Source organism: Sparus aurata, chromosome 11 (assembly GCF_900880675.1).
Source record: "Sparus aurata chromosome 11, fSpaAur1.1, whole genome shotgun sequence".
Taxonomy (NCBI): Eukaryota; Metazoa; Chordata; class Actinopteri; order Spariformes; family Sparidae; genus Sparus; species Sparus aurata.
This window is the reverse complement of record NC_044197.1, coordinates 9,830,214-9,844,245: the sequence shown is the minus strand read 5'-3', so window position 1 is coordinate 9,844,245 and position 14,032 is coordinate 9,830,214. Positions and strand designations below refer to the sequence as shown.

The 14,032-nt window shown below is 42.3% G+C and overlaps 1 protein-coding gene across 1 annotated transcript; it reads right to left on the bottom strand.

Moving 5' to 3' along the window:
- Nucleotides 1-1,444: 1,444 nt before the first annotated feature.
- il12rb2 (interleukin 12 receptor, beta 2a) lies at nucleotides 1,445-12,693 on the bottom strand. The gene is made up of 16 exons (XM_030432261.1): nucleotides 12,548-12,693; nucleotides 12,081-12,203; nucleotides 11,086-11,346; nucleotides 9,787-9,910; nucleotides 9,463-9,653; nucleotides 8,965-9,107; nucleotides 8,527-8,659; nucleotides 5,952-6,025; nucleotides 5,210-5,420; nucleotides 4,888-5,070; nucleotides 4,697-4,798; nucleotides 4,086-4,232; nucleotides 3,861-3,986; nucleotides 3,638-3,749; nucleotides 3,446-3,533; nucleotides 1,445-3,355 (listed from the first exon to the last, which is right to left on the bottom strand). The coding sequence occupies exons 2-16, from the start codon at nucleotides 12,142-12,144 to the stop codon at nucleotides 2,873-2,875; spliced, it is 2,442 nt and encodes an 813-aa protein (XP_030288121.1). The 5' UTR covers nucleotides 12,145-12,203; nucleotides 12,548-12,693; the 3' UTR covers nucleotides 1,445-2,872.
- Between the last annotated feature and the right edge of the window lie 1,339 nt (nucleotides 12,694-14,032).

Genomic DNA, 14,032 nt, shown 5'->3' with positions numbered 1-14,032 from the left:
TATGTCAAAAAGTTACTTCCCACCTTTGGTTGGATTTTAGTTGTGGTATTCAGAGCCTCACCTGCTGCTACTAACGCACCCTGTTTCAGACCAGCATAAGAGAAGTATCAGACCTTGAGGTTGAAATGCTGTGCAGACGACAAGTCACTGTAATGACATTTACACTTGACAGACTCTTTGGTAAGTCTGTAACAGTAAGTAATTCTGAAATGGAAATATTCATCAGTTGCCAGTCTAGAGAGATTGCTCCTCAAAACAGTCTTGAACAATTATGTTAAAGAAACACCATCAAAGCATCCTTTTTTTTTTTTGACATGACACTTTTCATTCCAGCTCGAGCTGCTGGTCAGTGTGTTAGTATGAGCAGATGTCAGTATCCTCAACACCTTTTGGGCTAATTGTCAGACTTTTTATCCTCAAAGGTTGAATTTTACAGGAGGCCTTAACAGTCATGGGTCAAACATTATTTCTTCAGTTTTCCTGTAACAAGTTAAATCGAATTGGTTAAATGGACAATCACAAGTAATTAGTCATTATCACGTAACGACAAATGTTTCTGAGTGTGGCATCATGACTTGTCCTCTGAAGTTTGAACCATTGTATTTTAATGAAATGTCTCGACAGACATTTGATGGATTGCCTTTAAATTTTGTACACGTTTGTGTTTACTTGCAAGATAATTTGAAGAACTTTGGTGATCAAGTATTCATCTAGTGCCATCAGCATGACAAGACTTAAAATGGACCTGTTTTGTTTACATGAAAGCAAAGAACAGCTGTGCTTGTGGTCATTTCCAGTTTTTCCAGTTCTCTGTGCCAGTAAGATTTGTTTTGAATGTAGCCTGCTGGTCAGTGACACATCTGTTTTATCTTGACCACTGTATGTTAGTCTATCCCTCACAATAATAAGCCATAGTGAAAATACCCTCACATCAAATCATTAGCTCAATAAAGGTTTATATAGTTTGCTTAAAACAACACTGTGTATGTCGGTCCCACTCTTATGATAACAATAAATTAACCTGTTGTCACAAGGAAAGTATCTTTGTTCACTTCGATCATAAGTTGATTATTGTTTCATCCCGAAATAACTGCTTAAAAAATATATAAACGCAAGTTAGCATGGCTGTCCTCAGCTTTCACAGATTTATGACACTCCCATCAGCCTTTACTGAACTTGGTGTTCAGAGCTAATTATCAAATTCATGCTTTTGAGCACCTTAAACTCAGATGGTGAGAATGTTGAAAGGTGTCCTGTGTAGTTTTGGAAAAAAAAATCAAACTCAGGAAGGTAGTTATTGATTATAAATACTCAGAAATATATTTATTTGATATATTCTCATAACTGAAGAAGCTGTCCTCAGAGAAATGAGGTCCCCGCGATGTTTATGAAGCTTAAGGTGGCTACTTAGACGGGTGCTGCAAAGATAAACAAAGTACACGAATGAAAGTGTTTTGTCCTTTTGATGACAGTTTATTGTGCTGTGAAAACTCCAAAACTGCACTACCCATAGTGCACCTTAAATATTATACCTGCAAACATTAGCATGTTAGCATTTTTTATTGTGGTGTGATAGCAAGCGATTGTTAGCATTTAGTTCAAAGCACCTTTGCGCTTAGGTACAAACTCACATAGCTGCTAGCATGGCTGTAGTTTTATTTCAGTATATTTAAAAAATCTACGGAGTTGCAGCTGATGATCATAATTCTCATCTTCAACAAAATACTAAGTCCTTAATATTACCTGCCTGCGAGATGGGAAAATACAAAAGTAACTAAAATACACCTTGAGTAAGTGCATCAAAATAAAATTAAAAAATTACAGGAAAACACATCATCTGTTACATTAGGCATTCTCAATTTGTACAAAACATTAAGATTTGTATCATGTACACAAGGCTCTGTTGAGGATTAGGGTTCTGTCCATTAGTCGGACAAAATGGGTTGAATGAGGCCGTTTCCTGTATCCATTTCAAATCAAAACCCCTCATTTCCAATCCCTTCTCTGGTTTCATACATGCTCGAGCCACATACCCGGCTTTGACTGAGTCTTGTTGTATATGTTTTATGAATCGTGTAAAAAGAATATTTACAAAATACAAAAATGCTCCAGTTTCAGGCGTCATGTTAGAAATGACATTTTTTCCATATTTTGAAAATGTAATCGAAATACAAAGAAGTACACGCATATTTCAAACAGAAGAAACAAATACTGCTCAGATTCATAAATCTGAGAGACGTTTACTTTTGTCCTGCTGTAAATGAGCTAAGAGTGAGGTAGCGTAGATGTGTTTAAAGGCACAGTCATTATGCAACATGGTCCACAATGCCAGGCTGTAATAGAGTATGCGTTTACAGGAGACGTTTTAACATGTTAACCAGTAAGCCTAGTCAGTTCCAAGTCAGTTCCATTGTGCATGCTGCCTCACTGTCATAACCTTCTAGGACACTTGACACGTTATTGGTGCCACCTGTGGTTTTTCCTGCTGTGACCAGTCAAAATGTGTGCTGTGAGAAAGGACTCGTCAATCCTGTCAGCAGCTGCCTTATTCAAACTGTCAGAGGTGCGCACATCTGATATGCTCTGTCCCGCAGCCTTCACTCTGATCTTTGTGTTCATGGTCTCAGTGTGTCCGTGCTGCTCTGAAGACAGAAAAAAATGATAATGCATGAAATGAAAACAAAAGCACTACTTCCGCTGTCTTGTGTGACAGCTCCTGGGGACTTCAGAGGGAGAGCTGTTTCTGTTACAGTTCTGGTTTCAGTGAGCGAGGAGGTAGTTCATTGACGCCTCAGTGAGATGCGTGACCGGACACAAAAGGACAGTGAAACAGAAAATCCAGTCACCACCTCCAGTCATCGTGTCCTTTGGTTTAGTAGTGTTCTTCCTCTAAAAATGGTTGTCCTGAAAAAAAATCACTGCCTCCGATTTTGACAGCGTCCAGAGTCAACTTCCCTCCGAACGCCAGCTGATCGATGACGATGCTGTGAGTCGGGAAAAAACCCAGCATGTCTTCTAGCGGCTCCTCTTCGTCCTCCTCCTCGTATATATTGTCCTGCCCGTGTGAGGAGATGTAGTCAATGGTCGTGTTCGTGTCCAGAGAGGTCTGCGTGTGGTCGGAGCTGTCGGAGTCGTGGGAGAAGCTCTTGAGGTAAGTGGTCAGAGGGTAGAGCAGCGAGCCCGGCTCCGTCGACGGGCTCAGGATGGTCAGAGGAGGGAGCTGCGAGGAGACATCTGCGGGCCTGTGGGTGTCCTTGCTCTGCTTGGGCAGCTCCTCGACATCCACCAGGATGGGCTCTTCTTCCTCCTCGGTGATGGTGGAGTTACTCGGCTGCAGCTGGAGCTTGATCTTGCCCTGTTTTGAAAGGGAGACGCGCGCTTAAACTATGAACAACTGAGCTGCAATTTCCAGTACGATGCTTATTTTTCAGTTTCACATAACTACCTTTTCCTGGGTACACTCTTTAGCCCATTTGCTGTTTGCAGGATCTGGCACATCATCCAGCATGAGGCACTGAAAAAGCACCCAGACCCTGGGGGGGAACATGGAAACACACAACATAAGAACTTTTTTTTCCTCTGCTCTGTTAGTTGTTTTCACTTATAGATTCATATATTGCTGCCGTTGCTCACGTACCTCTGCTTTACTGCTTTGGTCTGGTACAGGCACACCAGGAGCAGCCCGATGACGACCACGCCTGCACACACCAGTATCAGGGACAGCTGGACGTCCTCTGCAACACCGACAACTAAACGGGGAGATGTAAGATTTTACATTTGGCTCCTCGGGTAAAGTCAGATTAAAAACATGCAGCCATATTATCTTCAAAAAAAAGAAAAGAATTTGGAAAGCTGCTTACTCTGGACGTAGACTTTTTGACCTGCATGGCCTTCGCCTTTAGCTGTCGAAGCTGTCATCCACAGTTTGTAGACGGTTACAGGCAGATCCTTGACGACGTGCGTCCTCTCCGAAGCTTTTACGTCGTCTGCAACACACACTCACGTGATTGTCCGCACCCAAAGAGTACATGCCACAGTCGCCTCAAGGTGCAGGAAGTTTCATTAAGATGATAAAAGGTTCTTACAGGTACGTAGGTCTCTGCTGTCGCCCTCTAGATAGATGGTGTAGTGGGTGATGCAGCCCCCGCGCTGACCTCTGGGAATCTTTTTCCAGGTCACTGTCACTTTGTTTCCCTCAACCTTTCCGTCGACTGTTGGCCCAGCTGTCGGAGCTGCGAACAACAAGCAGGACAAAAAAGACTGCTCAACGGGACAGATCATAAAGGAAAGGAGTTTAAAGATCCTTCAGCCTCCTCTAACAGTGGCTGCTAAAAACACATGGAACAGAGAAGGCCCTCCCTGGAGCCAGTGTTGTTTTGTCCCTTCTGGGCTACTGTAGAAATTAGATCTACACAATGTAACATTCAGCGTCGACATTGTAGCGGGGCCATTTTTTGCGCGGCCCTCGTAGAAACGTGAAAAACTCCGTGGGAAAAGGACCCTCCATCTGTAGATATAAAAGGCTCATTCTAAAGTGACAAAAACACAAATAATCACAGTTTCTGGTGATTATACTCTAATCAAAACAAATGTATGAGTATTATATTCCATTTCTCCCCCTAAATCCTGCACAATGGACCTTTAATATAATGTTGCGTTACTGGATCAGCGCTGTTGAGCTCCCGTTGGATCGTACCTGATTCCAGAATGGTGACACCTGTAAATGGGCTCCTGCTCACTGAGTTGTCATGATAGACGACAGACACGGCTCCCTCGTAGCACTCATATGGCTGAATGCCTGCGTTGAAGAAAGATGGCGGTAACAATGAGAATCACAGCAAAGACGACGGTGAGTTATTTCACCTGTACTTCATGTGCTTGTCCCACCTGTGATAACAGCCTGGTGGTCAGCCCTGCTCAGTCTGACCCATCGGAGCTCCTCCATCTTGTGGCCCTGTGGGTACCACTCCACCACATAGGCTGCATGTGGCAGTGCAGTTTCAGGTTTCCTCCAGGAGATGGTGACACTGTGGTTGCCTGCAGGGTTGTGCGCTAACTTCAAGGGTTTGACTGAAAGAGGAAATGCGTGTGTGAATGCCTGACTCCGGGTTTATTGTTACTAATGTGTCGGGCCTCTTAAAAAAAGAGTCCTCACGTTGAAAAAGAGGCAGACTCTGGCATCATGAAGCAAATCAATAAGGAAAATTACCGTTTCTGTGATGGTTTGGGATTCTAGCAGGAGGGGACATCCCCTTTGAGTTGCGAGCCGACACCGTGACCTCACAGTCGGCACAGAACTGGACCGTGTAACTCCTGGCATCTGCATTAGTGTCAGCGCTGAAGTTGAATCCAAAGTTCTGGCTGTGAACGCTGACCTTGTATCCCGTGATATTCCCCCTAGCGATGGAAATGTCCGCCTCCTGCAGTTGGAGAGATGTTTCAAAGTGAACCAGGGAGTTTGGTGCCATACATTTGCTTTTAAGTTAAAGAAACAACGCACTGCACGTAAGACACATCATTTCTGTGCAGCTCCTCTTTTCTTGTAAACTGAAACTGTGGCGTCTGCCGGCGGGTTTCACTTGACTCTCACTGTCTTTAGGTGAGATTAAATGACTGTAGGTTCGTGTGTGTGTGTGTGTGTGTATATTGTAGAGGGTTGGGATGTGCAACTTTGTGTGTGTGTGTGTGTGTGTGTGAAGGTGTCACACCTCAACAGCGGTCAAGTGTTGACCTTTAATTTGTACAGAACAGAGCAGGAAGACCATGAAGTGTTACTATGGCGACAACCCCGCACGCCCACACAGACAGAGAGCGAGAGAGGGGAGAGGGAACGTACGAATCCTCAAACTTGTGAAACTGCAGCAGCCACAATCATTCACAATGAGAACTATTTAAAGCTCTCACTCAGAGGCACAAACTGAGGACTTTTTTTGAGAAGATTTCAAACTCACCTTCCAGTGAAGTGTCAGGGATGTGAAGTCAGAGGCCGGCTCAGCGTACCACACGTCCAGCTCTTTGGCAGGAGCTAAAACGAAATTTTTCAATGAGGGGATGTTCACAGATGTGACATGTTTTATGACTCAACTCCTAACCGATTAGATTAGTCTGATGTAATGCTTCAGTACCCTTTGAAAGTGAACAAACATCCAGTCCGCAGCTCTGTTATATTTTCCTGTGCGAGCTCAAGTCTGGCGGCAAATGACTAACACTTCCAAGAAACCTTGTGCCGTCTGAATCCATGTAAACATACACACCCGATTCACAACAAAGACAAATATGGAACTCAGAGACAAACACTCGAAGGTTGCTCAAGATAGCGTCCGTCACAATCACCACCGTGTTGTCCTCACTTTGTCAAAGTGGCTTTAAATCACACGGTGAAGCACCTACACACAGAGAACACTTCCCTGCTGGGGAGTTCAAGTGCTGTTGGAAAACTGAGACAGCTGCAGCTAGTAGCTTTTTCATATATAATTATTATTTGTCTTTTCTGGTGTAAGCCTGAAATACTGGATATCACAGTTTGATCCTAATGTTCTGTTTGGGTTCCTGGAGACCCTCTTTAGCGGCTCAAAATTGTACTTAATATAGTTTGATCAGCTCGTTACCACATGAGTTTAACTTCTTTATTGGAATAAACTGATTAATACAACTCATGTATGTCCTCATGTTGTACATCTGTGATTGGTGTGACTGTACTTTTTACTCAGTGCTTCTATCGGATCTCAAATAAGTCTCATAGGATTTGGATTTTTGGTGTTTTAACAAACCAAAATAATACTTTCACACTCTATAACTCTGTTCATGGGGAGTAAAACCTCGCAGGGCTCTAAGTAAGTAACATCACGTTCATCAAATCCACAAGCCCAGTAGCAAAAGGTGGCACATTTAGTTTTAATAAGGCCAGGAGACAAGGAAAGGTATTTTAAGAAAACAATCAAATTATTTTGCAATTATTGTGACCATTTCTTGTAAACAGAGCAGTGGGGTCTAAGGGACTTCAAACATTGACATGTTTCAAATAAGCGCCTTCACACGACTAGCACTTGTATTACTTTTACTTTCACATGACAAGGCATTTAATTGTTTATTGTGGTAGATCAGCTTCCCCAAACATGTTTCGTATCTCTGTGAGTAGATTTTCACACTGCCCTGGCTGAAACCTGTGGCTTCATGGTGGATCGGACAGTCGTGTTTATTGTTTAAACATGTGTGTGGACTGAGACACTACGTGCTCATCCGAGATATGAGGAAAATAGACATGCAAGTGTATTGAATGCGTTCAACAGGTGCTCAACCGAAGATGATGTGTAAGGGATATTGCCTGATAAGATCTCCATTATCAGGTATTAATGGACGACATGAACGCACAGTCCATTAACCCCTGACTATGGACACCTCAAAGAGCATCATAAGACTTTTCTTTTTTTTTAAATGTTCATACGTTTTTAATCGAAAGTTTTTCACGACGAGCAACAACTCAACAAGGTTGGCTTATAGCTGGAACAATCATTTAAATCCCATATAGTTCTTATGTAATGGACACACTGTTCACTACACAAGTAAATAGGACGGACAAATAAGAGACAAATGAGTCCACTCAGCTCATTGAACCCTTCTGCTCGACAGTCCATGTGTACTGAAGGAGCAAGTTGAATATGTTGCTGGATGTCAGATGATCACTTGTGTTCAGGAGAACGGTGTGGGCTACCTCCTGCAGCTTGTGTGTTACAGGTGCTATCCTGAAGATGCACTGAAGGACTACATTAATTGTTGAAATTAGGATATTCAGATTATTTTAGTATAAAAAAGGTTTAACACACAATATGTAATTGCTGCTGTTTGTGGTGTCTCAATCATTAAAGCTAGCTAAAGTTTTGTTCACGTTATGTTTAATCACCTCTTACCTAACTCTCTGACTCTCTCCTGGAAGTTGTCTAGACAGGCGCCGTAATGAAACGCACTGTTACTTGAAGATTAGACATTCAAAAAAAGTTACATATGGTACCTTTAAGAAACTTTTTACCAGGAGTGTCTCCTCAGCTAATTGTACTCTGACCTCTGCAGCTGCAGTGATGATGTCACTGCTGCACATTCATACAGTAGCTTCGCCTATATGTCTATTTATGCGCATAGACCATCATATCTTCACACCATCAGTCTTTCAAGTGTGCAGCAATAGCTTCCGTGGAGCATTTACTTCACTGTTTCAGTCACTATTTTCTTCAATCTGCCTCGTTCTTTAACTGATACAGAACAAGACTCACCTACAGTTGTATTTTAAGCTTGGTGATAGCTGCTGTGCGTATTATGTCTCATCTCGTAGTAGCCCTGTTTCAGTGGCTCAGTGGTGAGGCTGATAACTGCTTGAAAAACCCAAACTAAAGGAAATATTGCATTATCTGATACATTTCATAGATAAAATGCCACAGATATCCTGTGAGTACTGACTTGCCTGTCCACAGAATCAGAGGTACTTTCATTCAGGAAGTGAAAAAAAGAAAGAGGCGGCCTCTTTGAACTTACCCTCCTCTTGAGTCCAGCTGCTAATGTTGGAGCTCCACTGACTCCACAGGCCGCTGCTGAATTTGGATCTGGCTCTGAAATAGTACAACCTGTAGGGCTCCAGAGCGGAGATGGTCCGAACCCGAGCAGAACTCTGTAAAACAATAAAGTACATTCATTAAAACTCACATCGTCCATGCTCGCGGCTCCCAGTGCAACAAAGACTTCTATCATTGATGATCGTGCTGTAAGAACACCTGGACAGTGTAAAAGGTTACACTTGAGCTTCACCTCTGTTCACCTACACTTAAAGATCATATCTTCCTTTAGCTTTGACTCAGCAGGTCCTGCAGTGACTGTGTGTCTTCAAAGGATTTAATTAACCTTCAATATCTCATCTAACATCTCACTGGAAGTCCCTGTTCTGGAGCGATCTGAACAGTTAAGACTTCCTCTTACCAAGTCTGGATGAGATGTCCACGCCTGTGCTTCTGCTCCGTACTGGATCTCCAGATGTTGAGTCTTCACAGACTGCTTCACACGGATGCTGCACTCTCGGGAAGAGCAGTCGGGACGGCCAAGCTCAGGGGTTGATGGCATCGCTGCACAGATCAATTAAAAACAGAAGTCAATTAAAGTCAATGCAACTGTTAGAAGACAGGCTTCAAAGGGCACGCAAGGTGAGTTTCTGAGGTTTTCTTTGCTTTTAAAGCAGTGATTAAAAAGATAGGATTCCCGTGCATCAACGGTGGACGTCACAGTTAGTCATCACTTCTCATAAACTTCATACTTGGAGCTTAAAAACAGGACACATTTCACTGCAAAGCAGGTTTCAAGTTCCACTCACAATATCATTGCGATATCATGCCTTGCAAACGAGAAACATAACGTGCTCTCTGTGCAGAAGTTGCAGAACATCTCACAAACTCGCCAAACGTTCAGCTGCTGCTTTCTTACCAATGTCACTGAGTGAGTAGTTTTGGGTGACGGACACCGCAAAGCCCAGGCCATTTCGCACTTTGACCCACACAGCGATCACCTCGACAGAGCTGGAAACCGTTAAACTAGCTGAAGATGAATCACTTCGATTACTCGTGACATTGTAGGTCACTGGCTCGACTGTGTGGTTCCCAGATCCAGTTCTCACCCTGAAACACAAAACCCCAAAGTTTCATTTGACAGTTGATACCAACAATAGGACGTTTATTGAGCAAAAGGTCAAATTAATGGAACGGTTTGTCGACTTTTAACCAGTTTCCTCTAATTCTCTTCCATACTCACCACAGCTGTGAAGTAGTCCACAGAAAAGTGTCTCGTCCTCGGTTCCAAGTGCAGATCACGACGCCACTCGCGTTACTTTTGACCTTGTAGATGCATGAAATGTTTGTAGGCCGATCCGGTGGGTCTGACGGAGAAATACGAAGATTTTTTTTAAATGAAACCAAAATAGAGAACACAAAGCTAACAGTCATTCTAAACTAGGCTATAGGCATTACTTTCAATTCAATTAAAGGAACAGTTCACCCAAAAGTGAAAATTCAGTCGTTATCTACTCTGCACCATGCCGCTGGGAAGTCGGGAAGATTGTCTGGAGCTTCACAGTAAAACAGTGTTGCAACAACAACTTTAGTAAATATGGACTTTTTTTAAAAACACAGAAAAAATACATATGTAAGAAGGCTCCATGCAGCCCCAAGAGCCCAAATTACTTTAAAAGATGTTATTCACACCCTCAACTGGGTGTGAACAGCATCTTTTCAAAACAATTTGACTTTTTTTTATTTTTTATTTTTTTGCAGTTTAAAACAAGTCCCCATCTACTTCAGCTCCAGAAATGTTTCGTGGATTTGACTTTCCATCAGCATGACGGTGAGAAGTTAACGGCTACATTTTCATCCTCAGTGAACTTATCCTTTAAAAAGGAATAAAGTTACTGATTTTTTAAAACTTTATTTGGTTGAACCCTCAATGAGGAAAGATGAGTTGACGTAATATCATCAATAGCACTGAAACGGATTTAATCTTTGTTTGAACGGTGGACGTGTCATTTTAATTGCACGTACATGTACTGATAATAGTGTGGTCATGTACTGTATGTTCCCTGCTGCATGTGTCACACGTCTATTAGCCGCACCCCTGTAGTCAGAATAGGCAACTTATTGCAGTTAGCGTTGACACTTAGCTGCGCTCAGCTCAGAACATGAAAACAGTGTGTGCTCTAAGTATAGAAGAGAAAGCAGAACCAACAGCACCTCTTTTCTTTTCCTATTTTTTTACACCCCCTATAGCTGAAAAAAGTCATGCCTTTAGATATGACGGTCTCATCTTGAAACACCACCCAGTGTAAAACAGCCTGAAGGTTTTTCTTGTGCATCTTCATGTCAGTTTTGAAAGAGAACAATGTGTAAGTGGAAAATGAAGAGGTCACTATTTAAACTCTCTTGTATTAAAGGATTGACATTTTTGTCTGAAAACAATGAAATCTTTGCAGAGAGATAAAGTCTGCATCATTAATGTTGAGAGAGATAAAGGACTCAGAGAGATAAAGGACTCCTTCCTGCTGCCTGGTTTCACACTCACATCCAGCTGAGATGTCCAGTCCGCAGGGGTCCAGAGCCGCAGAACAGGTACAATGGCAGCTGAAAGTTCGGTTCTGGCTTATTTCCACCACATTGTAATATATAGTTGTATCATTAAATTTGATGTGCTTCTGTGGTGTGGGCGGATGATTGCTGGCCATGGATCCCTTGCACACGCAGTTGAAGGTGCAGGACACATTAAAACTGGAGCCTCGCTGCACCATGGATCCGGCGCTGGACGAGATGGTGCAGGATGTGTCACCTGGAGGCAGAAACGATGACTTACACAGACTGCATGCTCATGTTATCATGTGAATGCAGTCAAGAACTTGTTGAATTAAAGCACAAAAGCACATCATTCTCATGCAGATGCACAATTTTACAATCAACACTGATAAAAAAAAGTTTCATGATAACTATCACAATATCAGATCAGAGCGACAACCTAGTAGAAAAAAGTCACAAATAGAGCCCGACCGATACACAGGTTGGCTGATATTAACAACCAATATATCACAGATATGTGAGTGTGTACGATTATAATATGTATGGAAAAATGCTTGGTGTCATTTATGATTATCAGATTGCCAGTACATGATAAATGGACTGTATTTATGTGACACTTAAGTCTTACTGACCACTCAGAGCGCTTTACGAAACAAGTCAGCTTTCACACACTGACGGAGGAAACACCTTGAGCATTTTGCCGTTCAGTATCTTGCTGAAGCAAAAGCACCTGGCCGATGTATCGGTATCAGAACTTTGCTTAACTTCCAAAAAAGCCCCCCCCCCCCCCCCCCCAAAAAAAAAAATCAAGTATCAGTCTGGCTCTAACCATAAATGAGAACCAACGCCAAACCTGCCTGGAAACACTACCAGGATAACAACTTTTTCTAGAAAGGATTGTCCTACAGGATACATCCAACAACTTCTCCAGCAATATGAAAAACATACATCTGTAGCTACATGTTGGATGTGTGTGTCCACAGGGCTTACCTCTGCAGAGCTGCACGGCCAGCAGCACAGTGACAACAGTGAGGATGGACCGTGTCTGAGACATTGTCACTATGAGTCATCAGTAACTGCCTTCTTATATGTCTCTTAAGCTGCTAGTTCACCCTTAAAACGAGGAAAAACACACAAATGCAACGAGATTAAGTGACGTTTATAGACGAAGCGATTTTAATGGAGTTTTTTTTATATCGAGGAGTGACGATGATCAAAAGTTTCATTCTGGGAAATCTCTCGGTGATTTTTCTTTTTTCTGTAATTACCCTCTCGTCTGCTGCCGCTTTAATTTAAAGCCATGAAGTAGAGTATACAAATAAAAACATGTGTACAGTTTAAACAGGGCTGACACAGGCTGCACCGCTGCCCTCTTACATATGGTGTTAAGTGCAGCTGCGTGCGGTCATTAATGTCGGAGAAACAAACAGGGAAAAAAAAACAAAGAAAATACTCACCAACACATCTCATCCCAGCATCGTGTCAGCCTCTGACTGTCCTGTGAGGCTGTCCGAACCTCTATCCGTCGTCAGGTTTCCTCCTGAACATGTTCATGTGGATCAGTGTGTGTGAGTGTGTGAGTGTGTGTGTGTCTGAGCAGCGTTGGCTCACTGCCGCTCTGCTGTGATGTGACTGGAGTCTCAGAGTTAGTCACGCATCATCAGTGAGGTCACACACACGCACATACACACACGCGCACGCAGATGCAGGGTCATCAGTACAAGTTCCTGTAGTCAGTGATGGGATGTAACTAAGTACATTTACTCAAGTGCTGTACTACTTTTACTGCATTTTCTGCTACTTTATACTTCAATTCGGAGGCAAATATGGTACTTTTTTTACTCCACTTAATTTATTTGATTACTTGATTCGTTATTAGTTACTTTTCAGATTACAGAAATCATATCTTATCGGCAATCAGATAGCTGAATATCGGATTCAAGTCCATAGTTTATTTAACTCGTACTTTTGACACTCGAGTACATTTAATTTCAGATATGTTAAGGATTTTACTCAAGTACAGTTCATATAAGTGAAGGATTATTTAAACACAGTATCTTTACTTTTAAGTATGACTTTGCCTGTCCTATTCTATTGTCTGTACTCTATTAGGTTAGGATTAAGAGTGGAAAAGTTGCCAATATATATTTCATAGCTGCCATAAATGTACTGCAGCTATCACAGTCCAGAAGATGAGACTCTTCATTCAAACATGATGTCTACAGACTGATGTTTGGATTCACATCTTCCAGGTTATGACATCGATCAAAAAAAAGAGGAGCTGCAACGTCACAATATCCACTCAGATGAATTTACATCATCACATTTTCCATGCAGCCTCTCACTCTCTCAATCACATATCTCCATGTGCATGGTGCAGCGGGGGATTTCCCCCCCGAAAAGCTCCACCACATTGCAGCTTTCTTAGATGTTCAAACATAATATTGTGATCAAGATTAATAAAACAACTTAGACAGAAACACCAGACACACGAACAGATAAGATGGTTTTAAAAATGAAGATTTCATACATCTTCACTGTCAGTATAAGAGCGAACCTCCAGGAATCAAAATTTTCAATGAGGAAGTGAGATATATCTCAGGAAGTCGACAAACGGTGTTAAGCTGCAGGTGGTGCATGTATTGAGAAAACCTGAGGTTCAGGTCTGGAGCAGATAACTACAGTAAGCTACTACACACCAAGATCTGTGACGGGAAACCCCTAACCGACTTCTGTCTGGGTGTGTTTTGGAATAATTTCACTCTCAGCGTCACTTCACTGGGTCACAAAACACGACAGCTAATATTAGAAACGTGCAGAGGTCACACCCCGATATCACAACAACAGAGAGCTGCTCATGCAGAACAGCTACCGTGACTTGATACCAGCATGTGTATCATGAGGAGTTTACTCCAGACTGTGTATTTACTTTAGGTCGTTTA